Source organism: Neophocaena asiaeorientalis, unplaced genomic scaffold (assembly GCF_003031525.2).
Source record: "Neophocaena asiaeorientalis asiaeorientalis breed wild unplaced genomic scaffold, Neophocaena_asiaeorientalis_V1.1 scaffold78, whole genome shotgun sequence".
NCBI lineage: Eukaryota > Metazoa > Chordata > Mammalia > Artiodactyla > Phocoenidae > Neophocaena > Neophocaena asiaeorientalis.
In genome coordinates this window covers 6,561,363-6,588,090 of record NW_020175018.1, presented here as the reverse complement: position 1 = coordinate 6,588,090, position 26,728 = coordinate 6,561,363, and the positions used below count along the sequence as shown (strand labels likewise).

Sequence of the window (26,728 nt, the reverse complement as noted above, 5' to 3'; positions counted from 1 at the left end):
AATACGTGGAAGGCTTCCCTGGTGGCGCAGTGGTTGAGCGTCCGTCTGCCGATGCAGGGGACACGGGTTCGTGCCCCGGTCCGGGAAGATCCCACATGCCGTGGAGCGGCTGGGCCCGTGAGCCATGGCCGCTGAGCCTGCGCGTCCGGAGCCTGTGCTCCGCAATGGGAGAGGCCACAGCAGTGAGAGGCCCGCATACCGCAAAAAAAAAAAAAAAAAAAAAAAAAATAGAATACGTGGAAGGAAGGAGGTGATGTTTGTCGAGCACCTCATGTGTGTCAGGCAGTGTGCTGAGCTCTTTCCGTTATAACATCTCATTTAATCCTCAAAACATTCTTGAAGGAAAGGCACTGTCCCCACTTTACGGATGAGGCTAGCAGGACTCGGGCAGTTTAGCTGACCGCCAAAGTCATGGGGCTCTTGAGCGGTGGCACTATGGGGGCGTGCGTCCTCCGGCTCCTCCCCCACTCCACTTCAGAAGGAGGAAGGCTCAGGGCTGTCCTTTCTTTCTGAGTGAAGCTCCTTTTGTTCCACCGACTCCTCACACCTTGCAGAGATCGTGGAGTTGGGGAAACAGGAATGACAGACGCAGGAGCAGCAGCTGTGTACTTTTCACCCTGTCAGAAGATGGAAGAGGGAGTGAAGCAGTTGCTTTCCCTAGCCCTCATTGCAGGAGCTTCGCTAAAACAATCTCCTTTCTTCCCCCACTGGTTAAACGTGTCTGCAGCCTGACCGCATCCAAGCGAGTGCTGTGCTGTGACACCTCTGTGAGGTTTCCATCAGCCTTACAAATTGATCATTATGATTGTCTTGAAATGCAGCTAGGTACAGGCTGCTGGGAGGGTCCCTTCCCTTGCAAGGAGGCTGCTTCACAGTGAACCATCTTCAAAGCAGCAAGCATAGAAGATTAGACATAATGGTTTATTTTCCTTCCAATAGATGTTGATTTATGTGTGCAGTTCGATGGATGGAGCTGGAAGGAATCGCTGGAGGATAAGTGGGGCTTGAGTCTGTGGCACACATACTTTAGAGCGATGGCTCCTAACCATTTTGGGGCTCTGGACCCCTCTCGAGCAGTCTGATGAAAGCTCATGGACCCTCTCCCTAAAACAAATCCACATTTTCATACACTTCTTCCAGCAGTTTCAAAGTGTTGATGGACCCTTTCAGGGAAAAATAGGTCAGACGCTGGACAGAGTGACGTATTTCTTGGTATTTAAAAAAGGAGGCTTTCTGATATGTTAAGATGTTTTCGTAGTCTCAAAAAATGTTCACACACTTTGACCCAGTAATTGCACTGCTGGGAATCCATCTTAAGAAGCTAACCCTGAGTGTGAAACAAGGCTTTAGGCGCAGAGATTTTCATTGAAACAATATTTACGTTACTCAGCTGTCTGCTGGAGCCTCTGTTCCTCTGAGAGAACCGGTTCAGACCCCTGCCACGTGCACATCAGTAGGAGTCCGGAGCGCTGCGTGAGGAGCTGCACTGCCTAGTTCAGTAGGCACTAGCCATGTGACTACATACATATAAATTAAAAAATTAAGCATTCAGTTCCTCAGCGTGTAGCCACATTTCAGATGTTCAGTAGGCACATTCGGCTAGTGGGTACCGTATTCAGTGGCGCCGATACAGAACATTTGCATCATTGGAGGAAGGTCTGTGGGACAGTCCTCCCCCCGTCAGTGCAGGTTCTGGGAGGTGTGCTTTTTCATGGCCTCCTCTGAGTTCTGGGTTGCTGGTTTCTTGCAGGCTCTCTGTGCAGGTCAGTACCATATTACACTGACCCAGACGTGATACTTGACATCACCACCCCTCCAATAAAAATCCATTCTACTCTGCATTTGTGAGTGGCCAACCCATTACTGTAGACTTCTTCTGACCCCTAAATTGGTCCTTCTCTTCCTCCTATTATTGACTCTCAGTCTTCTCCTTTTCTTTTTTCTTGTCCCTGCTGCCCCTCACCTTTGCCTCCAGTGCCACCTCTTTTAGGGGTGACATGGCCGACGTTCTCCTTGTCGCCTTCTCTTCTGTGGAGAGCCTTCCTTCCATACCCAAGCTCATGCAAGGCGTTATTCCAGAGAAACATTCTGGGGAATTAAATTACTTCCACCTAGCTACATCTGTAGCAAAAACTTGGAAATGACCCAAATGTCCACTAATAGGGGATGAGTTAAATGGTGGGACATTCACCCGATTTAATGTTATATAGTCATTAAAAATGACGTTTGCAAATTATTTCTGAAAATGTAGGGAAATATTTAAATGAGAAGTGCACAACTTAGTATTATATGTCCAGAATGATTTCAACCTTATAGAAATACTCAGGGAAAAAGATTGGGAGGAAGTAGTCTGCCATGTGTTTTTTGATAGTCGGGTTATGGTAACTTTTGCTTTTTTTTTTTTTTAATACGTTTCTATTATAAATGTTCTATAAACATGTATTTACTTTTATAACCAGAAGAAAACCCACAAATGACATAAAAATCAAAGGAAGGCTTGCTGGGCTTTGCATCTTAAAGCACAAGTAGGTCTGTTTTAAAATTCTGGTGTCTTGTTTTACCAAGTGTCAGCAACCTGCAATCTGAGTTGAACAGCATCTTTGCCCTGCGGAAGCGGCTGGAGCGGGATGTGCTCTCCTATCAGAACCTGCAGAAGGCCGTGGAGGAGCAGATCAGTGAAATCCGGCGGCGGGAAGGTACATGCTCTCTTGTATGTATTTCCCTTTGGTTTTCCCACTTGGAGGGCCTTGGCTGAACTTTAAGAGAGTCCTAAGACTGTAGTAGGAGACGAGGCACCCCGGGGATTTCATCTGGGAAACCTTTTTTGCAGTGATGATGTTACTGTTGCTCTCTTAGTCTGTACCTGTCTGGCTTCGGCTTGCAGAGTCAAAGGGCCCAGCAGGTAGTGTTAATTCCGCAGAGGGCCTGCTGCAGGACTGCTTCCTCGCTGCCTCTGCTGTGTTCTGCATTGTTTGACTCTTCTAACTCCAGATAACCTTGGGGCCTTGCCATTCCCTTTCTGTGGTCAGTGGCCCTCATCACCCTAAACATCTGGGCTCTGCCTACCACGGCACCCACTGCAGAGAGCCCCACTGCACAGACACGTGCGGGTGAAACCTCTGTTTCCTGCTGAAGCATCGCTGTTCACACTGTCATGACCGCAAGTGGATTCAGCTGGGGAGGGTCCTGTGGTACGTGCACTGCTGTGCTCATGACAGCTGTATCTGGCTCCCTCCTTTGCTAGAACCTGAGCCCCGTGGTGTCTGGGTTGGCGTTTTCCTTTCCTTATCTCTAGCTTTCCTTTCCTTTCTCTCCCTTATTACTGATTGTAATTCCTGCTTACAATCAGTAATAGCAGTGGTAGGTTTGACATTTCCTGAGCGCCTGCTGTGTACCAGGCACAGCGGCAGGCACTTAACTTCTCACCTCTGATCCTGCCCGTTGTCCCACTGGACTGGATCGAGTAGGCATTGACGTCACGTTACAGGCAAAGAAACCGAGGTGGCAGTGGGGGTTGATTTACCCAGATTGGAGGCAGGAATCTTCCTTCGAAGTCTAGCTCTTTCCTCTATACGAGGCGTATCAGCTCTTACCCACCTGTGTTGAGTGAGATCATGCTTGTGGATACGCTCCACTCAGTGAAGAGCGTGACCCGTCTCTGCACCTTTGCTCCCTGTGACAGTGTGACCTTTGGTGCAGAGAAGGCCAGTCCTCCCGTGGGTGACCCAAGAGTCTCTCGTCATAGATCTCGTAGGCGGTTTCTGCACTCGGTGTGCTCGCTCCCGTGGCGGGCTCTGGGGCCGGTAAAAAACACATCAGGCGCTTTTGAGTTCTACCTTTGAGGCTCATATCTAATTTTCCTGTATTTTCACTTAAACAGAATCACCCCCTCATTTAAATTGAAAATCACTGTTTGCTTGTGCCACTCAGAATGGTCTCCAGGTACAGCACTGGATATGCAAATTGTAATTCAGAGTTGGCCACAGTGAAAGCCTACAGCCCACGATGAAACCATACATTGAGATACCAGCCTGTAGAGAAAGAAGAAAATTACTTTTGCTCCAAAGGTGGTGCATTAAACTCCCTGTGTGTGCTTATCTCCCTTTCCCCCGCTACCCAATTCAAAGTGCCTTAGATGGATTGCACGGGGAATTGTCTGGGAAGGATCTACTTCTGATGTTCTTTTTCTCCTCCTCCCCACTTTTTTTTTTCTTTTGGTGCAGAAGAACCGTTTTCATTTTATAGTGATCAAACATCTTATCTGAGTATTTGCCTTGAAGAGCACAATCGGTTTCAAGTGGAACATTTTTCTCAAGAAGAGCTTAAGGAGAAGGTATTGACCTATTAACTTTCAGTGCTTTGTTGGTTATTTGTTGTCTCTTGGGTTCCTGATCAGAGGTGTAAGATTCTGAAAGCCCTTCTCCCTGCCTCTCTTCCCTCTCTCCCTGCCTGTCTTTTTTCCCCTTGATGTACGTTCCCTGGAGTCCCTACCCCGTGTCTGATGCACGCCTTCTGAGGCTTGAGGACCCCACCCAGGCTCCGTCTGCCCTGGGAAATGCTCTCTATCCCCCCTAGAATTAGCCACCTTTCCCTCGGGTCATTCTCCTCTCTTCTTGTACCTGACTGCACTGATGTCTTTCTCATACTGATCTATAATTATCTGGGTATTCTTCTGTAACTCCACTAGGCTGTGAACATCTTAAAGCGAGTGAGTGTATCTTATTTATTTCTGATTTCCCAGTGCCTGGCACACATAGTGGGAGGTAATTGATGCTTTTTGAAAGAATAAAGGTTCAAGGTTGATCAGTAAATCTTTTCTAAAACTGGAAAGGTTTTCAATCTGTTGATCATTGGTGTGGTTAGAGTGGCTTTGTATTTCAAGGTTCTAAGAGCCATTGATAAGAATAGGAAGTGTGAGCTCAGAGGACACTGTGATTTATTATAAAATTACCATCTGTGTATGACAGGTTGAGTTTCTGTCTGGGAATAACTCACATGCCGGTGGAGTAGACAGTCATGTGAAGGAGCGGTGGCGATGTGGAGTGCAAGGGTGGCTGTAATAGGCAGAGGTGCGAGGTTTAGGGGTAGCCGAGAAGGAGAGGTTAGCTGTCGGGGGTTGGGAGGAACTCACTGGATCACAGGAAACTTCTCAATAGAAGTGAGACCTGAAGTGGTTTTGGAGGTTGAATAGGAGTTTATCTAGTTGGAAGGCTTTTTCAGCAGAGAGAGAGAGAGAGGAAAAACAGCAGATGTAAGATGCAGAAGAGATAAGAAGGAGAATATAAAAATGTTGGTGTTTTGGGAGGAGCAAGAAGCATTGAGGCATCTGTTAGTGTTTCGAAGATGAAGAAAATAGACATGGTAATAGCCACTGTGCGTACCTACTATGGTTGTGTTAAGGGCAGGAGCTAGTTCCCTTTGTTGGCACTTGGTGAATGTTTGTAGAATCAGAATGTTTTCTTCTTCCCTCTACGATATAACCTCCTTGAGGTTGGGTCCGATTTGTGTTCATGTTTTGGTGCAATGGACACCTGCTGTGTGTGGTCAGGGTGGGATTTCCCACTTTCTTTGAGGGGCTAATGATTACCCCCCTAAGAAGGGTTTGGAAAATCACTAGCCATTGTGGTTTGAAGCTTGCAGGGAATGAAGGTGGTGTCTGCTCAGATGCTTATGTACCTGGCCTCGCAAGGCCTGTGCCTTAAGGAGGAGCCCTGGACCGGGAGTCCAGGCCCGGCTCTGCCTCTGTGCGGGCAGCTGCCCCTGCCCACACGACCGGGCACTTTGGCTGTTGTTGTATGTCACTTAATTCTCCAGGCACCCCAACTCTGGGACCTTGGGCCGTGAACTTCTTTGTGTCTTGGGCTTCTTGTTGTAAAATGGGGACAGTCACACTGCTGTCCACCTCCTCGGGATTTTTGTAAGGAACGACTGACTAAAGCTTGTGGGAGTATTTTAGCAGCCGCAAATTGCTTTATACCTGAGGACTGTTGTTATTATGGACAGTGCTAGAGAGGCACAGAAAGAGGAAGGTGGATGCTGTAAAATAAGCCTCTGACAAGCCTCAGAAGTTTCAGTCTTGGGGGATTTTCCTCCAGAGGGTCTCAAGTACAAGACAGAGGTCATATTTGCTGTCATGGACAGAGTACTTAGACCGTGCCAAGGGCTGTAGTGTGCTGTGACCGTGATCACGTTCAGTTCTGACGGGAACCCATTCCACAGATGTAGAAATGGAGACTTAGACCAGGCAGCTTGCCCAGGATCTCTTTGCCTTGAAGTCTGGCGCTGGGGTTAGAATACAGAAATGCTGGTGTTTTTCTCACTGTACCCAGGGTAGCCTGAAGCCTGGAGTCAGGCCACCTGACTCTCCGTGACTGTGATGCAGGACGTCTTCTCCGTAGCCGTGGTCCCGGGAGGCAGCAGTGTACCCGTGGGTAGTCAGTCCTCTCCTGCTCTTATCTCCCAGGTCGGAGACCTTATCCAGCTGGTGAAAGAGCTGTACGCGGACAACCAGCACCTGAAGAAAACTATTTTTGATCTCTCCTGCATGGGCTTCCCGGGAGAGGACAGGCCTGAGTCGGTAGATCAGATGGAGGTAAGAAAGAATATTCTCGTCCTCGCGTGCTAATTACACAAAGAGTAACACCCCCCCACATGTCTCCAGGCTGCATCTCTTCTGGGGAGGTCTCTGTTGAAACTCCCTTTGCCGTGGACGGGGTTTGAGGGCCCTCCTAGGTCAGCAGGTCTGTCGGAGCGTTCCGCAGGTTTGGGACGTATCTGCGTGGACACACTCGATGTTCTGTGATGCTTTGGACTCCAAGTCCGGCCCTGGGATCTGGGCTGTAGATGGCACATCTGGATGATTGGTCTGGTCTCAGGGGCCTGGAGAGTTGCCACATCACCCACGTAACTTGGGTAGTGTAGATGCAGCCTTAATGAACCCATTATCATGGAGAAACAAACGAGAAAACATACTTTTCATTTACTTTTTGTTTTAATCCTCTAAATGCATCTTGTCACTCCCACGGCATCTGGCTTCTGGATTTGACCAGATGTGTGCGGTTTATTCCCGCGCGTACCCAGGAACCCCTGCACTCTGCACACCGACGACCCGACAGGGAGTACAGGGTCGGCGTCCCGTGAGCCCACAGATTCAGCTTCCTGACTATGGGAGTTTTCCACTGGTGGCGTTTGGAAGTCTGGAAGGGCCACGGAAGGTTAAATCTGGTGTCTGCACTAAAGAGCGTGTGGTTCCTGGGCTTTTGTACTCACTGAGGGTGCGGGCCCATTCCGTTAGCCCACCCCAGGGAAAGCGGGGGGAGCCCCTTCCCCCTATGACCCTGGCTGTCTGCTCACCTTTGTGGTGTGTTGGCTCCGATTTTCTCTGTTCTCGACCCGACCGCACAGTAGAGGGCCCTGATGTTGTGACAGCGAGGAGAAGCTTGCCACTTCCTCCCTCTAGTCCCTACCTGGCCTGACGCTCCCCCAGGAAGCGCCTTGCTCCATGCCTGTGTTATGGAACTGTCCTCATCGTGGAATGCACTAGGGCCTTTTGTACTTGGATCCCCCAGAACCTTCCTGGCTGGGGTTGTCTTGAACTCAGCCTGGCGTGCCAGGTAAACGGAGGTCTCATTGCCACACCACTTCTGGGGAAAGATTTGTCAGCCTTCAGCTGTCTCCTCCCACGTTCAAGGTGGGAAACGCTCAAAGGTGTTTATGCGGAGCTCCGGCCATCTGCTCCCTTGGAGAGAGGGAATGTTATTGAGCGTAGTCTCCAGGGCTCCAGATAATTTTGAAAAGCAAGAGTCTCTGCAGCCCATTTAGGGAGAAACAAGTCTCTTGGTTTGTTTTTTCCAATGTGGCATTTTTTTTGTGTGTGTGTGGCATTTTTAATAAGCAGCCCATTCGTCACCTGCTTCATCTGAGTGTCAGATGGCGAGTGTTTTTGTCCATTTGCCCTTTGAAAGAAATCTGTTAAATGTCCTATTGCGTCCTTTGGAGAACAGGGGGATTTTCCTCTTGCCACTCTGAGATCTTAGCAGCAGCCGATTCAGGTTGCAGTCATTTGTCAGGTTGCACATCAACTTGATGTTCCCTATGAATAGTCGTGTCCTTCGCAGCACAGGCCCCGTCTTCCCCGGCAGGCGATGGGAAGATCCGCACGGGCAGGATGGTGCTCCCACGATAATCTTGAGGTGAGGGAGGAGAGGTTGTTAGGGGTGAGGGTGGGATGGCAGCAAGGAGAGGCTGCTGTTCCCTGGGAGTGTGTGTGGCTCTCCTTGGATGAGCAACGAGGCAGAGACAAACGGGAAATGCCTCCGTGGTCCACAGCCTTTTCTGGGCAGCAGGGTTTGCGGAGTAGGGGCTGGCACTGCTCCAGTGCTCTGGGAGCCTACAAATCAGAAAAGGAAAAAAACAGACAGCAAATATATTTTGTATTTTTAAAATTCAGTAGTTTTTCCTCCAATATTTAATTAACCCACAGCATTGCCTAAAACTTGGAAAATAAATGACCCCTAATCCTGTCACATTAAAACACAGTTAATTAACATCCTGGAATCTTTCCTTCTCTATTTGTGTATTTGAACGCGTGCGTGCCCACCCACAGTACACACACAGTCCTGTTTCCTCTTTCTTTCCAGTGGCTGCTGTATTATAACCTCTTATGCCATCTTAGAGATGCTATAGCTGCGTCACCGTTGTCGGACATGTAGATGTTTCCGGTGATGCACCTGATGAATGTCTTTGGACACAAATCATTTTCAGAGTTTAGGCTTTTTTTCCTTCGACTGTGTTCCCAGATGAGTAATGACTAGGTCAAAGGTCCAGACACAGATAGATGTGTATATAAAATAGGCACGTGATTTATTTTCGTATTACACACCCCTGCCTCCGCAACTTTTAATTCGACAAAGGCTATAAAGAGTAGGAAGCCCTTGATTCCTTTTGGCAGCTGTGCCTTCGAAACGGTGGCCCTGGGCTGGATTCCCTCCTGCTGGGCACACAACGCTTATTCCCTGCATGCGGGCAGGTCACTGAAAAACCAGCCAAACCAACAAAAGGCCAAGAACAGGCATCCTTTTATTTTAAAGTACATCAAGAAAAAAAAGAAAAAATCTGCAATGAGGTTGCCCCAATTTCCTTGTATTTATTTACTGGTTATAGTTTATGTATTACAGAACGGTGTGGTTGAGAATTGCCGTTCAGGAGTGATTTGAGCGGACTGCAGTGGCAGCGCGGGGGCGGGGGGTGAGCATCGTAAGCCATGAGCTGTGTGACGTGCAGTTGTCACCCCTGGGGGGTGGGATTCGTGGGCGAGCGCTCAGAAACGGTTAGTTGCTGTCATTATTTACTTATGTTGTCATTTTTAGGGGATGGTTAGAAAACTTTTTTTTTTTTTTTGGCATGGAGAGGAAACATGGATTAAGGGGCATAATTTAATTGAACTCAGATATATGTAGGGCTGTCCTTTTGAATAAGAAATAGACCTCGGGCTTCCCTGGTGGCGCAGTGGTTGAGAGTCCGCCTGCCGATGCAGGGGACATGGGTTCGTGCCCCGGTCCGGGAAGATCCCACATGCCACGGAGCGGCTGGGCCCATCTCAGAGGACAGAAGTGGTACTCAGAAGTAGAAGGTGCTTGTTAACATCTGTTATTATGAACAGAATGAAATTTGGTTTGTCAGAAGCAGATTGAATTTCATTGAAAGGAGGAAGTTTCTAACATTTTGACTTCATAAGTTATTATGAGTTGTACCCGATTTATAAAGCCCTTGGCACCGTGCCTGGCATGTAGTAGGCACTCAATATGTAAAACACAGCTATTTTAATTTTACTTTTTTAGTAAATTAGTGGCAGAGTTGGAACTAAACCCTTTTCTGACTCTGTTCAGTGTTGTTTTAGCAACACCATAGGGCAGTGCTTCTAAAGTTTACCGTGCGTGTGAATTTCCTGGGGACCTTGTTAACGTGAAGATTCTGGCTCAGTGAGCCTGGCACGGGGCCCGGGAGTCTGCATTTCTCACAAGCTTCCGTTGCTCCAAAGACTACACTTGGAGTAGCAAGACCGGGGTAATCCCGAAAACCTGTTGGTTCCAGCTGTCATTTTGAAAAAAGTCTTGATTCATTTGTTTGTCCTTTTAGCAGTGTTGTCTTGAGCACCAGGCACTGGTGTTAAAGCGGAACACAGACACGGGTCCCTGCCCCATGGAGTCCGTGATGCAGAGAAGCGGAGGTTGGCGAGGGCCTGGAGGAGTGCACGCGGGCGTGGAGACGGGCCTGGCCTCCTCTTGTGAGGTCAAGGGAATTTCCTCCTGGAGGAAGCAGGGGGCCTGCAAAGGTCAAGAAAGAATAGCTCAAGAGGCAGGGGGAGAACCAGGCCAGTGCAGTTGTTAGGGAGCGATGCTTAGGGAGGGCGTGCTTATAGTGTCACGTACTCTGAGAGAACAAGAGAAAAACGGCTGGGAAATCGTTCGTGACCTGGGCAGTTTCAGCAGAGTGAGGGGGACCGAGGCCACGTGGTGGTGGATGGAGGAGCGGTGAGGGTGGGGAAATGAAGGAGGCGCCGGTGGGCGCTTGGAGGTGTGGGGCACTTCTCCAGGTGGTGGTGGGCCCGAAACAGAGCCCATCTGCAGTGACGCATCCATCTCTCTGGGATCTTGCCTTTGAAAACTGATACGTCACATATGGCATGTGGGACATTTCTCTGTGTCCACAGACAGCATTGAATTTCTTGATCATTGCTGGAAAATGACTTTTAATTTTAACCACGTCTGCAGAGGTAAAGAGAAATGAAAGAGGATTTTTATTTCAGTATGTTGAGTCACGCTGTGGTTGTGGTTCTGGAAACGAAGGATAACTCAGATGCTCTTGCTGCCTCAACTGGAATGACGTGGGTTAACAGTACTCTGCTCGGCTAAACTTCAGGGAGACCCTTCTCTGATCCACAGGGTTGGGGAGGAGCGCCTCGCTGCCTCTCCCCTAATCCCAGGAGGGTTGGTTCCATCTCCTGCATTAGAAGGTCTTGGGGAGCTTTCATGAGCAGTTTCTGGAGGGCGTTGGCAGCAAAAGCCACGTTGTGGAAGGTGAGGATGGAGAGTTCTTTCAAGAAGCTTGGAGAGAGGCAGGCAGCCCTCAGTGACCAGAGCTGCTGATGAACCAGGAAGGGAAAACGTAGTTATTTTGCTCTTTTTCAAATGAGAGCGGCTTTTCCCCAGCATTTTATTATGAAGAAATTCTAGCAAAGTGAGAAGAACTTTATGGTGGACACCCATATACTCACCCCTTAGATTCTACTATTAACCGTTCCCACCAGCCATCATATCTTTTTGATAAATTTTAGTATAAATCACAAACATCAGTACGCTTCCCCCTAAATACTTCAACATGTATATCTTTTCCTTCAACATGTTTATAGTTATTTTTTCTTTTAAGTTTAAATTTACACACGATGAAATACAGAATTCTTAAGTCTTTGTTTGCTAAGTTTTACAAATGTATGTACCTGTGTAACCCAAACTTCTATCACGATCCCTCGTGTCCCTTCTAGTCGATTCCCACTCGCCCCCGCTCCAGCTGCTCTTCTCATTTTCTTCCACCATTAGTTTGCCTGTACTAGACTTTCATAGAAACGGAATCATAAAGCATCTTCTCTTCTGTGTGAAGCTGCCTTCACTCAGCGTGTTTTTGAGATTTATCCATGCGGTTACGTGAATGAGTAATTTGTTCCTTTTTATTGCTAAGTAGTATTCCATTGTATAGATATATTCTAATTTCTTTGTTCGTTCTGCTATTGATGTACATTTGGATTGTTTCAGGTTTTGGTTATTATGCTAAAAGCTGATGTGAACATTCATATGCAAATCTTTTTTTTTTTTTTTTTTTTTGCGGTACGCGGGCCTCTCACTGTTGTGGCCTCTCCCGTTGTGGAGCACAGGCTCCGGACGCGCAGGCTCAGCGGCCATGGCTCACGGGCCCAGCCGCTCCACAGCATGTGGGATCTTCCCGGACCGCGGCACGAACCCGCGTCCCCTGCATCGGCAGGCAGACTCTCAACCACTGCGCCACCAGGGGAGCCCTATATACAAATCTTTATGTGGACATATGTTTTCATTTCTCTTGATGAATACCTAGGAGGGGAATTCCTGGGTCATAGGGTTATTAGCTTTATAAGAAATTGCCAGGACTTCTTCTAAAGTAGTTTAACATTTTATACTGCCACTGACAAATTTGATTGTCCTAGTTGGTAACTTGAGCATGTTTTAATAACGAGGGAAGAAACCAACAGAGGGAGAGAAGTTCCTCATCCGTATTCAGGAACTTTTATGCCTTAGTAAATGCACTTACACACGTTTAGCGTGTTGAATGCTCGGTAGTGTAGTGAGATTTGTAGACTCATCAGTCCTCTGACCCTGATTGGGACGGTTGGGTTGAATGTATTCTGATCCTGGGAAGTTTCCTGTAAAAGACTTCGTGAAGTCAGTTTGCTTTGTTTTGTTTTTCTTCTTCCAAAAAAGGGTTTCTTTTAGAAGGAAGATCAGAAAAGTTTAACTTGGGCTGGGAAAATTATGGGGTGATTGACTAAATGTGGGAATTCATGAAATCACGGTATGCAGATAGAACCTTAGATATGTCGTATGTACAACATGCCCAGCAGGCGGCTGGGACTCAGCTCATGTTTTAACGCTGTGGTGCAGTGGTCACTACTTCATCGGTGAGACGCGGTTTGGTACAGTTTTTGAAACAGCGTTGGCTACCTTCCCTCTCACTTTTTATTTGGTTAATCCGGGTGTCTCATGCCTAGAATTTTCCCTCTTCCAGAGAGCTGAGATCTGGCCCTGTTGAGAACACTGAATTGTCTGTTCTGTAGAACGCAAACTGCAGAAGCTTTGGGGTTTGCACTTCTTTAGAGCATTAGGGATTTACGCAGTCTTTAGAAATAACTCTCTTTCATTTTCAAAAGCATAAAGTTATTGTCAGGGAAGCTTGATACTCTACTCATTAGCGATGAGGACTTTTTTGTCAGCAAAATGGCAGTGTGGCTGAGACTGCCCATCTCAAATGTGTGACAGTACAAAAAGAGGTTTATCCCCTGGGCTAAATAGAAGGGACGCATAAATTGGGCACACCATAAATTTCATTTACTGCTTTCTCGCTATTTGATAGTTTCAATTCTGTCAATAGCTGTTTTCCAAAATCTTGTTACTTTTATATAATCTGAAAGTGAATTCAGCAATGGCAGGGATGGGAGCAGCGCAGCGGACAGCACAGTCAATTTCCAGCCGCTCAGGAAGGCCCTGCGAGGGCAGGGGCAATGGCTTTACTTATTTCTTGGGGAATTTGTCCTTAAATTATGCATGATCCCAGGCAGCTGTGTGTGATTTGCCAGAACTAGCAGCTCTGACTTCGGCTAATTTTTATTTCGTGGCTTTGGCATTTGTCTCTGCCTTTTTTTGGTTTGTTTTTGGTTCTGCATCTTTTAAAAAAGACATCGCCGACTTACTCATACATATTCATGCTGCACTCGTTTGGGGTTGCATTTTCACACCATTCCATGCTCCATGTAGCTTCTCGCTAGCAAGGAGGACGAGGACTCAAGCAGAATTGGAGAGGATGACGAGAGTAATCTGCTGAGTGGCGAGTGTCTGGAGCAGAGGAACAAGGTAGGAACATCTGCCCCTCTCTGTGCCCAAGCCCGCCTCCAGCCTGGAACGAGTCCGACGGGTTTTCTGTTCCTTCCGTCTGTGTGGAGTGCCTGCCGGGTGCCAGCGGGGAGCAAAGAGAGGAGGCCTCTTCCTTTCTGGAAGTTACAGACGGGGTGGTAGAGCCAGTCACGAACCAGGAAAACAAACATATAGTTGCAAATAAAAACGAGGCTGTTGCAGGAGGGTCGCAGGCATTGGACACTGGGCCTGGGCAGCTCTCTAGAGCTCTGACCCAACGCATTCATTTTCCGCATTGGAAACTGAGGCCTAGGAGGGGAGATGGTTTATCTGGGGCTCAGAGTAAGACAGTGACAGAGTTGGGACCAGAGCCCTTGTCTCTGGACTGCTGTGAACTCCCAGACCATCTGTGTGTAGTGTAAGGAGCCACTGATAGAAGCAGACTTTCCTCCTGTGGGTCCGTCTGCGATCTCCTGATCTGAACCCAGCTTAGCGTCGTCCGGGCGGTGTTGAGAATTCCACTGCAGGCGCACTGAGGCTGAGCATTTGGAGCAGATATTCTCCAGGGCTGAAAGAACCGTAAAGACTGGGATGTGGTGGGAGACCGGAGGCTGCAGATTGGGCGTTTGTGGCCTTCAGGGTGTTCAGGTTCGTGGAATCTTGAGTGAGAGATCATTCTCATGAGCGTTTTGGACAGCAAAGCAGTTAAAAGTGGGGGCTCCGGAATCAGGTCTAATTTTGAGTCTTGGTCACGATCTCTGTGACCTCGCGTGAACCCTTGCTTAACCCCCAAGTCCGAGTTTCCCCATCAGTGAAGGTAATAACACCGCTTCCTGGTTAGAATTGCTGTGATATTTAAAGAGAAGGTATGTACTAAGTGCCCAGTGAGTGGTAGCAATTGCTCTTTTTATTACTATATTCTAGACTTTTCCTTCGGTGGAGGTTGCTTATTTAGGTGGATTTAATGACTAGATTGGTGGCAAACAAGACCCTATAAATGACAGCTCATCTGTGTGGGTCTTGTCTTCCGTTTAAAAATCTTAATCATTTTACACATGTGGAGAGAGGGCTGTGATGGCCAGTGTGTATATCACCAGCCGTAATGAAGTCAAGAGGAGTTATTTATAGACTGATAGAAGAAATTTACAGCTTTGGAAAGCGAGAGAAAGAATGCTAATTGCAGCACCTCAAGACATGCCCAGCACAGGCTTTAACTAGATGTTTCCTTGGTACCACTCCTCTGGGACCCTCAGCGACCCAAGAAGGTGGATCTGTGAAGAACACGTCTCCGTGGGAATGAGGAACTCTCCACCGTCCTGATGAGACAAATCAAAGTCACAGTAATGAGGATGTGTCTGTAAAGAGGTTGCTTTCTGATATATAATGAGGAGGATACATTGCAAGAAGCATATAATAAATGTCCAAAGCATTGTTAATGGCAGTTAACAATGTTCCGGACCCTTCTTAGAAAGAATTTACAGGAAGTAGGCCGTGGGCTGAGGGAACACAGCTGTAGCGGGTAAGACATTGCGCCAGGAACTGAAGTGGGCCAGCCATCTCATTTTGTTCTCGTAGCCGCCATGGGAGGTGGCGTTACTGTGCCTAGTTACGGATAAGGAAACTGAGGGTGAGAGGAAGTGATGTAAACATCTCCGTGCCCTCAGATGAGCGCGTGTGGACCGCGTGCACCCTCCCTCTCCCCTTTCATTTTCTCTCGGGTCTACTTGCCCTCACTCATCACTGTTTGTCTCCCTCCTCTCTCTCTTTTCCACGTAACCCCCTTCCCCTCCTTTGTAGTCCATTATCTGACCACATACTTTGATTTGCAGATTATGGAGGTCAATTCCAAAGGGGGCTGCAAAAATGGATATTTAAGGCACACAGATTCCAATATTTTAGACTCCGACGGAGCCCACAAATCCGGCTGCCCCGGAGACCAGAGTTTGGAAGAAGGCGAGCTCCTGAGCCTGGTCGCCCCTCTCTTCAGCGAGAAGGCCATACGGTTACTGGAATCCAGGTAGACATGGGGCCCAGGCACTGCAGTTGTCTCTGGTTTGAGGGGAGAACAAACTCATTTTGCTAAATGGGTTTAGATGGCGGTGCTGTATAATGTACCTGGGAGAGCTCCCGAAATGGCTTGGAAGGAATCTTGCCAGTTGTGCAGTTAAGTAATTCGGCTGCCCGCTCCTTGGCTGCGAGGGGACTGCGTTCAGCAAAGCCGCATGCAAGGCCAGCGTAAAGAGGGGAGAGAAAGCTTCTTCAGAATTGTTCCTGGGAGCCCGGAAAGGGCTGCCTGGCTGTCAGTGCGAGGAATCAGCCCTCCCGAAATCCCTTCCGCTTTCTACAACAGCTTAAAAAACTGCCCCTGTACTTGTGACTCTGCTGTTTCATGTTGAGCTTGAACTACATTTCCCTTCTCATTATATCTGCCGGGAGTCTTTCCTATGTGAGGAAACACTACAGGGTGTTTTCCTTAAAACGAAAAGGGAGAAATATTCAGTACATTTGTATTTTTAAAATTAGTCCTTTAGGAGCGGATTTCCCTTCTTTCCTATTCTTTCCAGGCCACTGTAGCAGCTGCTCTGGGCTTTGGAGCCAGAGGGAGCTGTGCTTGCTTTCCTCTCTCAGTGCCTCCGTTTCTCTGACCACTTCTTGGGGTTGCTGTGAGGAATGGAAAAAATGCTGTTCAAGGAGAATGGCTGGCATGTGGCGTGTGTTCAGTGAAACCTTTCATTCTCCTCCAGCACAGACAGAGAAAGGGAGCTGGTACCACCATCCAGGACGGCTGGCACGAGCCTAGTGGTTCTCATGTCCTTGGTGGGCTCAGCCCCGTAGACATTTTTTCAGCTGAAAAAGGACGGTAGTGTTCTGTGAGCTCCGGGAGGCTCCCCTCCCCAGCCCCTTAACATTTTTCTAGCATGAGTCCTCATGCTAGGGGGACATGCCCAGTGGCTGTTCTGGTATATTATCACAGGGAGTTGGGTGACCATAATGACACTTGAGAGATGGAGGATTTCCTCGGCATCAGGGGCTCCTGTGTTAAGAGTTAAAAGATGCCCCTCGCTCTCTCTGAGGACCGCCTAGGAAGGCACTTGGGTGATGTGACCTGGGAAAGTACAGTGGACTGGTGGGAGTGCAGGCAATTGGGGCCCACCCACATGCTCCCTCCTGGCAAGGAGGAGCTTTTCAGCCCCAAATCATTGTTGTCATGCCAGCCCGTGGCCTCAGAGCTTCCAGTCTTTCAGTAGAAGCCCCAAATTTGTATGCTCAATCTCCTGATTTTTGAAAATTTAGACTTCATTACGATTTTAAAGAAAGCGCTTTACGCGCCGGCAGTCCGCAGGCAAGCTTGGAACATCAGCCATTCAGTTACCTGTTCCCTTGTAGGCGTCTGTTCCATCAGCTTCCGGGCCATCGTGGGCCAGTTCTAGTGTTAGAAAAGGCTTTCTTAAATGCCGGCCGGCATCTGCTGCTCTGATCCTGCTTTCTGTACAGCTGCCTTTCTTGGTGCACCGCTGAGCCCCAGGACGGCAGGTTCACGGCTCCGAGGGCCCTCCTGAAGGTCCAGCTGTGGTCTTTTAAAAAGACCGCTTGGGTAACTAGGATTCTCATTGGCCAGGGAAACACTAATTTTCTGCCCAGATAGTCTCTCCAGGAGTTCGATGTTTTGATCCCCCCAAAAAGCAGGGTATTAGAGTCAGACAGACCTGTGCTCTGGTCCAGCTGTACCGTTTAGACCTTGTGACTTATCTCCCCATCTCGGTTTCCTCACCTGTAAAGTGGGGGGTGATGATACTTAGCGACCCTGTAGGGATCTTGTGAGAATGAAATGAAGTAATGTGTGTACACATGGATCCAGGTTGGTATTAACTGGGGCTTTGGTGATATTACTGCTTAAAATGTGCCTGGCCAGTTACTCCTACCCTTTCCCTGTTACCCTCAGGTAAGATTCATACCATATGCAAGATACGTCGGCCAGCCCGTGATTCAGGCCTCTGTGTTCATTGCTGAGCCCATGTCTGATACCCTGGTGTGGCGTGCGATAGGCTTAGGCCCAGGACTTAGGCCTCTGAGCTCTGCCACCCCCTAGCCATCCACCCTGGGGCCTAACAGGCTAGCAGAGTAGCTGGGCCCCAGGAGTAAGTCTGATTCAACTTACCCATCCACTGGGATGGAATAAGGAAGCAACTTAGCCTGTTTAGCTGTCCTGCACTTGACCAAGCCGAGCACTCGTTCACCGGGGCTGGAGTGAAGGGTCAGCTCGTGGAGGATGGGCTGGCTGGCCCTGCTCTCCCATGGTCTTCACCATGTGTGTGGTTCCCAACCCTCTCTTCACGTGCTTCTGGTTCGTTTGCCCCATTCCCTAGAGGACATGGTTTAGGATTTATTACCTAAGTGTTTCAGTCTTTGTAGCTAAACTTAGGTGTGACATTTGAAAAAGTCTAAAAGGGGAGCCCTTGGGGATTTTTTTTTTTCAAGGCTAGTATTCTTGAGCCATACCTAGTAGAAGTAGAGAAGCTAACTCTCCTAAAAAACCTGGGTCTGCTCTTCTGGGCATGGTGAAGGGACAGGTAAGGGACCACCAGAGCGTGGAGCTGGCGAGGTGTCTGAAGAAGGTAGCAGAGAAAGACCCAGGGAGACTCGGGCGTGCGGGCTGCGGGGGAGAGGACGCGGCGAGTGCTTGCAGGCAGATCCTGTTACAGAGGGACTGGGTCTGTGGGCTTCAGACAGAAACCCGGGGTCCTCCTCGATCCTCCCCTTTCCTTCACCTCCCAAACCCAAGTCCTGACCCTTCACCTCCCAGATGCACTCCTCCCATCCCTGTCTCCTCCTCTCCATTCCTCGCTTCTGGCACACTTCTCCGGCATCCCCACAGTTGCCTCCTAACTAGTCCCCTGCAGCCATCCTTCCCCCTTCCAGTCTGTTTTCCATGCTGTATCCAGAGCGGTTACTTAAAATGCAGTGAAGTCACTCCTCTACTTAAGACCCCTCGGAGACGCTCCACTTTTCTTGGGACCAGAGAATCCTTGGCCCAGCCTGCCAGGCCCCGTGTGATCTGGCGACCCCCTCCTTCGGCGCTGTTCGCACTGTCCCCGGCCTGCTTTCTGTGCTCTGGCCCTGGAGCACAGTCCTTCCAGTCCCTGGAACGAGACCCCTTTCACCTCGTTTCAGAGCCTGGGCACATGCGGGTCCCGCCGGATGGGCACTCACGGCTGCTTCCTCCACGCTCCCCTCCCCTGAGCAGGGCAAGGTCGTCAGCGGGGAGGGGAGAAGACCTGAGCAGGGCAAGGTCGTCAGCCGGGGAGGGGAGGAGACCTGAGCAGGGCAAGGTCGTCAGCCGGGGAGGGGAGGAGACCTGAGCAGGGCAAGGTCGTCAGCCGGGGAGGGGAGAAGGCCTGAGCAGGGCAAGGTCGTCAGCCGGGGAGGGGAGAAGAGAAGCTGCCGGGCGGTGCTGAGCGCCCATTTTGAAATGAGTGACGATCAGTACAAAGTGTGACCCGTCCCGAGAACGCCTGTAGCACGAGTAGCTGCCCAAGCCCAGGTCTGAAGGCAGGGTTGGATGGGACAGGTGAGGGGTTACCTAGGCCTCTTCATCTCAGTCCAAGTGCTTCCATACCCTTTGCTTCACTTAGGAAGGTCAACGCCAGTTTGCGAGTTGTGAATCCAGTGGCCAGGGTCTGCTTTCCTGCAGCGGTGGCCACGCTCCCCGGCCTCTGTTCACAGCTCCCCTCTCTATGTTCCTTCTCCCCACTGGCCTCTCCTCCTCAGTCTCCTGTGCTGGCTCCTCTTCCTCTGGTGGATGCTGGATGCTGGATGCTGGAGTCTCCCGGAGCTCTGTTCTAGCTCCCTTTCCCCCTCTGTACCTCCTTTCTCCACAGCTGCAGAGTACGCTGTGTGACTTCCAAATTCATACCCACGGCCCAGACTCCCCCCTTCAGATCACACGGTCAGCTGCCTACTTGCTGTCTCCTCCTGTGTGTCTGACAGGCGCTTTCAACTCTAATCGGTTTATTTTCTTTTATTTTTTAATTTTAAAAAAATGTATTGATTTCTTTATTTTTCGCTGCGTTGGGTCTTCGTTGCTGTGCATGGGCTTCCTCTAGTTGGGCTACTGTTCGTCATGGTGAGCGGGCTTCTCGTTGCGGTGGCTTCTCTTGTTGTGGAGCACGGGCTCTAGGCACGCGGGCTCAGTAGTTGTGGTTCGTGGGCTCTAGAGCGCAGGCTCAGCAGTTGTGGCGCACAGGCTTAGTTGCTCTGCGGCATGTGGGATCTTTCTGGACCAAGGATCAAACCCGTGTCTCCTGTGTTGGCAGGCGGATTCTTAACCACTGCGCCACCAGGGAAGTCCCTCTAATTGCTTTAAAACCCAACCCCCTGTTCTAATGTGCTTCTCTGCTGTTCTTCCACGAGTCGCTTAATAGCACTGCTGTGGCCGAAAGTGTAGCTTCCACAATCCTCCTAACTATCAGTAAGTCCTGTTGTTCCACCTGGAAAATGGATCCCTAATCCACCCACTCACGTCTCTACGGCTTCCCTGTTAGTCCAGCTTAGTCCAAGCTGTCACATCTCGTGCCTGGACTCCAAAAGCACAGCCTTCGAAATTGTCTCCCTGCTTCCGTTTTTGCCTCTCTGTAGCCATTCACCACAGAGGAGCCGGAGCCAGCTTTCAAAAACTTAGATGAGGTTATGTTTCTTCTGTGCTTAAAGTTTTCCAATGGCTTTCCGTTACCTTTAGAGTAAGATCAGAGCTCCTTGGCCTGGCCTCTGCCTGTTTCTGTGTCTTTATCAGCTACCTCTCTTGTTCACACTCACCTTTCTGTTCCTCAGTCATCCAAGCTTGTTCTCACCTCAGAGCCTTTGCAGTAGCAGTTCCCGCTACCTGGCACACTCTCTTCCCGGGATGTGGTGGTGTCTCAGCTCTGTGGAGAGGCCTTTCCTGACCACTTTGTCTAACAAGAATCCCTGCTTCTACACTTTGTCTCAGGACTGCCGCCCTCCTCCCCTCCTTCTCGTCCCTCCTTCCTTGTACTTCTCCTTGCCTTGCACTGTCTTATTTAGTTACCCGTGTCTGTATGGATGTCTGTCTCCTCAATGGAACGTCAGCAACGTGATTCTTTTTCACCATGCGTTTCCACCGCCTTACATGACAAATGGGAGAAGCTCAGTGAATATTTGAATGAACGTGTGGACAATTAGAAGCTCAGCATCATCGCAGAAGGTTTAAGTTTAGAAAACTAGAAAGAATGCAGTGCTTCTTTGGAGTCAGAAAGGTCTGCGTCTGCAGTCTTCGCTCTGCCACTTTGCTGGAAGATCTTGAATCTTCATGAGCCTGTGTTCTTCATCTGTGAAATGGGGTCAGTAACAGCCCCCATCTCAGTCTTACTGTGAGGACTAAAGCTATTTAGTGTATTTAAGGGACCTGGCACACCGTTAAGTGCTTAGTAAATGTCAGTTCCTTTCCCCTTATGCCTTCTATGTGGCAAAGATGCTCAGGTTATATAAACAACGTTTGGGCCTCTGACAGCACCCTCGGACTGAACCATTAAAAAGGTCCTGATTATGGCGATAGCTTAATGAATCTGCTGTTCAGATTTCTAGCAGAGTAACACTTGAAATGTTAGCAGCTCTGCCACTTCAGTATATTATAATGGCCTCTTTTTTTTTTTTTGTGGTACGCGGGCCTCTCACTGCTGTGGCCTCTCCCGTTGCGGAGCCCAGGCTCCTGACGCGCCGGCTCAGCGTCCATGGCTCACGGGCCCAGTCGCTCTGCGGCATGTGGGATCTTCCCGGACCGGGGCACGAACCTGTGTCTCCTGCATCGGCAGGCGGACTCTCAACCACTGCGCCACCGGGGAAGCCCTATAATGGCCTCTTTCACCACCTTTTACTACCCATTTGTAAGTCTTTTTTCCTGGATTTTATTGTGTCTTGTTTGGTAGTGAGTAATGGTCCTCCTTTGGCTAGCTCAGTAGCAACTGTTCTTATTTTCAATCTGTATTAAGGGAAGGAGAGGAAAGGAAAATTTAGTTTAACATGCTTGAAATACCAGAAATATTGTTTTGAACTCTGGGTTTACTAAATTTTAAGATGGTTTGTGTAGCCTAGATGATCCCATGTTAGAAGTGAAAAGTGTACCACACGTTTTAATTTTGTTTTTCATACTTTTAGTTTTTCCCCTGTTTCAGTATGCTGTAGCTGTTTAAGTTGACTTAAATTGATTCTGCCCCAGAGCTGGACGTTAGGAATCCAGGTAAGAGTTAAGGCTTCATCCCTGCCCTTAGAGGGCCCAGTGGGAAGACAACATGAGGGTACCTGTCACTTCCAGTGGTAACAAAGATACAGAGGAAGGGGAGGCCAAGGTATGTTAAGGCAGTCCGTCGTTCCGGTCTCTGACAAGGTTTTTTGAAGTAATGCAGGCAAGAGAAACTGCAGAGAGGAGAAGGATCTAGCACTGATGAGGGCCTCTTCTCTCTCCCATCTCTCTCCTGACTCCACCCCACTCATCCTGACCACATCTTCTTTTTCCCAGAAGATAGCAACAGCTTTCCAGCTGGCCCTCCCTCAGTGCTTGCCCCCCCTCCAGTCTTCTTTTTTATAATTTTCTGTCTCAGTTTTATAACTTCCTCTCATTTTTATGAGTCTCTTTTTCTCCTTTATTTTTTAGATGGTTGACACATACTTAGTTTAAGTCTTCTTCAGATTGCTTTATTGTTTTTATTTCCTCGAGTGTGAGCTCTCTCATCTGTCCGATTGCTCTCTTTCATAACAGTGGATTTTGTTTGCAGCAGTGGTTTGTGTCAGCAGCCCCGCTCCGCCCGCCACCCTTGCGAACTCCCTGTGTGGTGCTTTTGAAGTTGCCTTGACTTGTCTCTCTAGGTCTTACTTTAGGGGCATGAAATTTGCACGGGTCTTCTTCCAACCATGGGAGTTAAATTTCCGCTTTCTGCGGATGCCCTCTTTATCGTGGCAGTGGGTCTCCTCCTCTGTTTCTGACCTTTGGATACATCTTATTTGATTCTGAGTCCTGTAGTGCGCCTTGACCATTATTTTGTCTTGTCTGTTTTGCTGTCATTTACGTATGTTTAGAGCAGATGGTAGGGGCTCTTGAGTGTACTTTCACCACTGTCCTGACGGGAAATCTCTCCATTCATTCTCTACACGTGGCACGTGTGTGGCCATGCACTCGTCACACAGAGCCTCCCAGCAGCTCTCCTTTCCTTAACATGGCTGAGGTCTCCCTGCCTCACCTTCCAGCCTCACCTCCCTGCTCTCCACAGTGTGTCTTGACTCCGTTCATATTGTTTTCCATGCTTAGAAGGTTCCATTTCCCTTCCCCCAGCTAACCTCTCATCAACTCTAGAGGCCCTTTTTTGGCGTTCTTCCTGCCACCCCCAGTCTGGACACCCTGGGATGCTTGCCCGTAAGCTTCCCAGACTTCCACAGTGCCTGTGTTTCTCTTTTTAGCCTGTGGAGTAGTGATTTGTTTACACATCTGCCTCTAACACCAGGCTCCGCAGGCACTTCTGCAGCCCCAGCGCCCATTATAGTGTCTGGCCCAAGAAACACACTCACAAGGGATTCTTCTGGAACCGCTCCAGAGTCTTCTACATGTTGGCTTAGTTTGAGTTCCTGGGAAAGCAGAGCCTGAGGTAACCACTTGGGTACAAGTGGTTTATTTGGGATGTGACTCCAGGCAGACGGAAGGAGGGATGAGGGAGACTAAGGTAGGGATGGAGGCAAAGCCAGGAAGGCTGTGTTATGATCTGGTTGCTACTGTGGACAGCTGGGCCTCTGCCCTGCCAGCCACCCTCTGAGGGATGGTGTAGACCCTGCGTCAGTGCTGGCCCTCTGAAGGATGGGAGACTGGGACATTCACCCAACAGCTCTCTTCCTCCACTGGTTAGGGTTTCCCCTGGAGCTATAAATGGGTCCGCACTTGCCCGCTGCCCTGCTGGCCGGCTCAGAGAGCTCTGGGAAAGGGCCCAAGGCAGCAGAGAGATGCCGTGGGCGCTGGCGGAGGGACTGTCTACAAGAGCTGTCAACGCAGTTGCAGCTGAAATCCCAGGGAGGCCCAGGCCATGTGGCAAAGGGGCGTGAGAAGCATCTGCTACCCATACATGCTCTCGTTTAATCCTCACAGCGTCCTGTGGAGGAAAACTCACCTTGCTTTCCAAGAATCACAGAGTTAGAATCTGAAGCCATTTTGTCTGATTTCAAAGCCACTGCTCTTTTTATCCAGAGCAGTTCCCAGCATCCCTTCATTCGATACCTTTGCTGAGCACCGACTGTGCACCCTGATGGACCAGGTGGCTCATGGATCTGCCAGGTTGGCTAGATTCATCCAAAGCCATACTTGCCCCTGGCTGTAAGGATGGGCCCAGGGGGGTGGGCGGACCTTGCAATCGTCATGCATACCTTATGACTCTGTTTGCTCTTCCGAAGCCCAGCCTGCGTCCAGGTAGCTGTGTGCCCCCCTTACTTGCTGTGCACCTGCGTCAGATCAGTTCTCTCCTTCTCCTCCATGAAGGAGACATGTGGTACCTACCTGGTGTGGTTGTTCTGAGGTGACCTGGATAGCATAGTTGGCGTGGGTCCTGGCACGTGGCAAGTGCTCACTGTGTTTAAATTCAGCAGAATGTGGGCCGGAATCAATGGGGAAAACTTAGGAAAGTGGGTCGGTGACAAGGCCATAGCAGAAAGCTGAGTCCTCCCACTTCCTTCCCTTTTGGAAAAACAGGCCGGACCTTCTGAAAGTGCTCCGAGAACTGCTTCTGGAACAGATATGCTTGAGAGAGCAGGAAGCTTCGGGAGAACACCTTGATGGTAAAACGGAGAAGACACTTGGGCAGATGGCCATTCAGCTAAGAGGTGAACTCGGGCATTTCATCCAAGCCAACTTGTCTTCCAAGCCACGTGATGAACTCGAGTGGCCTCCGGGAGCCCAGCTAGCAAAGGCGGCAGAGGCGTCCAGGGTCGAGCAGAAAGATGCCTCCGTGCAGACCATGGCTGTGGAGGGCGACATGGTCAGATTCAGACACGAGGGCACGACAGAGCCTTGGGAAGAGAAGCCAACAGACGCCGTATTCAGCGCCGAGCATCAGCCGGAGAACTTGTGTAGGATGCCGGGGCGGCAGGCCGCTGCCCTCTCCTTCCCCAGGGGGACCAAAAAAGTAAGTTTCCCCACATATTACTTGCTTAGTTACTTACTAAATATAGACCAAAAACTTAAAAATCACCTCCGATCCCACTGCTTTTTAAAAATTTGTATAGTCTGGTGTCTCTCTCTGCCTGTACTTAATCTTGGCCTCTACCTGGAGGTGTGTGTCCATCCTGAACTTCCCCAAAGTGTTACCAACATTTCCTCCCTCCCTGTCTCCTCTCCCATCCCAGCCCTCTCTTATTTATCTATAACTCATGATATCCATGTGTTTTCATTATAAAAGCAGAGTCATGTGTGTACATCTGTCTGTAGCTTACTGTTCCATGTTATGTATCAGGAACATCTTTCCTTGTAATGGCTGCTAAAATTCCACTGTGGGGAATGTACCAAAGTTTACATAATTGTCCCCTGTTGATGAACCTTTACTTTTGCCAGTTGCAGTAAAACTGGAATGACCTGACTTTAGGGGTAGGGACGAGATCCTAGGTTTTATTTTGTATGGACTTTGTGTCTTAGAGGTACCGTTCTGTGGGCTTTGTCTACATTCTCTTATCCTTACAACACGCGGCAAAGGTGAGGAAGCCAGGTCCCGAGTGCCCATGGTCAGCCAGCTGTGAGGGGCCTGACTGCACAGCCGTGCCCTTTCCCTGGGTCAGGCTCCTGTCTAGCCTGTGCTGGCCCGAGTGGTAGGGTCTGGTTTTGGTGGGTGAATGCCTGCATTTTGCTTCAGTCAAGATCCTTTCTCTAGATGCTTCTCCTCAGATACCATCAAATATGCCAGATTGTGAAAAACCAGACTCTCCTGGCAATGTTTGATCGGACCTTTTACTAAAACCCTCCTGGGGAGGAGGGGTTGGGATTGAGGGGCCCCATAGCAGGGAGATGGGAGCGGCTTGGGAGAGAAGGAGAGAGGTCGTGTTTGTGGTAGGGCTCCAGCGACTGGTCTCCTTGTTTCTGATGGGTGTTTTGTCTCTGAGAAATCAGCTGTGCACACTGCTTCATAGCATCAGAATGGAGAATTAAGTTTATTTTCTGACCAGTAAATTACCGCTTTTGTGCGTACCGAAGAGAGTTAGACATATCATTAGCAAAATTGCTTTTGATTGTTTTAAATTATGCACCAAAACTGTAATTTCTAGAAAAGGGTTTTCTAAAGATATCAGTAGAGACCAAAAAAAAATCAGTAGAAACAAAAAAAAAAAAAAAAAGACACTGCCATTATATTAACAGTACTCGAGATGCAGATTTGTGCAATTTGGCTAGAATAGAGATGCTCTCATCTGCCCCAGCTAGTTTAGTTTGTACCTGTGTATTAGGAAAACTAGATGTTTTGTGTGTGCATGTGTTTTTTCCCCTGCTATCTGTGAGGGAGATAGCATCCTATATTCAGGAAAACTGGATAATCAAATGAACTTAATTTCCCCAAATATATTGAGAAAATTTTTCCATTTGGAATTATCTTCCTGCTGGTATCTTCGAAAGGAAGGCTACTGTGTTTATTTTTTTTAGCATCTGCTGTATATGCCAGGATTGTGCTAGATATTCTATTCATGTATCATCACAGTTAATCTTCTCACCAAGCATATTAGTTAGGTAGGTATTACCTACATTTTGCATGTGAAGAAATATAAGCTCTGAAAGGCTCAGAAAATTGTCCAGAGTAACTCAGCCGTTGAGAGGAGTAGCAGGGGCGTAAAGTGGAGTCTGGTTTTAGAGGCAGACAGGGATATCGTAACCCCACCTTTCTCAGGAAGGGAGGAGCTCTCTTACCACCAGTTTGGCCTCCGGTCTATGCAACGTAGGAGAAAATTTAATGGTCTTCTCTGTGGTCTTTGGTTAGTCAGGGAATCGATAATCCTTGAGCTTAGGCTAGAACTGTGGCATCCTGTTAAAAAGAACATCTTTGCAGCCC

The 26,728-nt window shown here is 48.9% G+C and overlaps 1 protein-coding gene across 10 annotated transcripts in view; it reads left to right on the top strand.

Moving 5' to 3' along the window:
* The window catches only part of CDK5RAP2 (CDK5 regulatory subunit associated protein 2), a 181,755-nt gene that overhangs the window by 97,221 nt on the left and 57,806 nt on the right, over positions 1-26,728 (top strand). For 6 of the 10 annotated variants that reach the window (XM_024762304.1, XM_024762302.1, XM_024762297.1 and 3 more), the window contains 6 exons: positions 2,566-2,696; positions 4,224-4,333; positions 6,464-6,592; positions 13,560-13,655; positions 15,485-15,672; positions 24,394-24,826. In XM_024762304.1, the coding sequence (XP_024618072.1) occupies positions 2,566-2,696; positions 4,224-4,333; positions 6,464-6,592; positions 13,560-13,655; positions 15,485-15,672; positions 24,394-24,826 (1,087 nt within the window). The remainder of the gene's footprint in view (positions 1-2,565; positions 2,697-4,223; positions 4,334-6,463; positions 6,593-13,559; positions 13,656-15,484; positions 15,673-24,393; positions 24,827-26,728) is intronic. The other 4 variants (XM_024762298.1, XM_024762306.1, XM_024762301.1 and 1 more) reach the window with 2 other exon arrangements.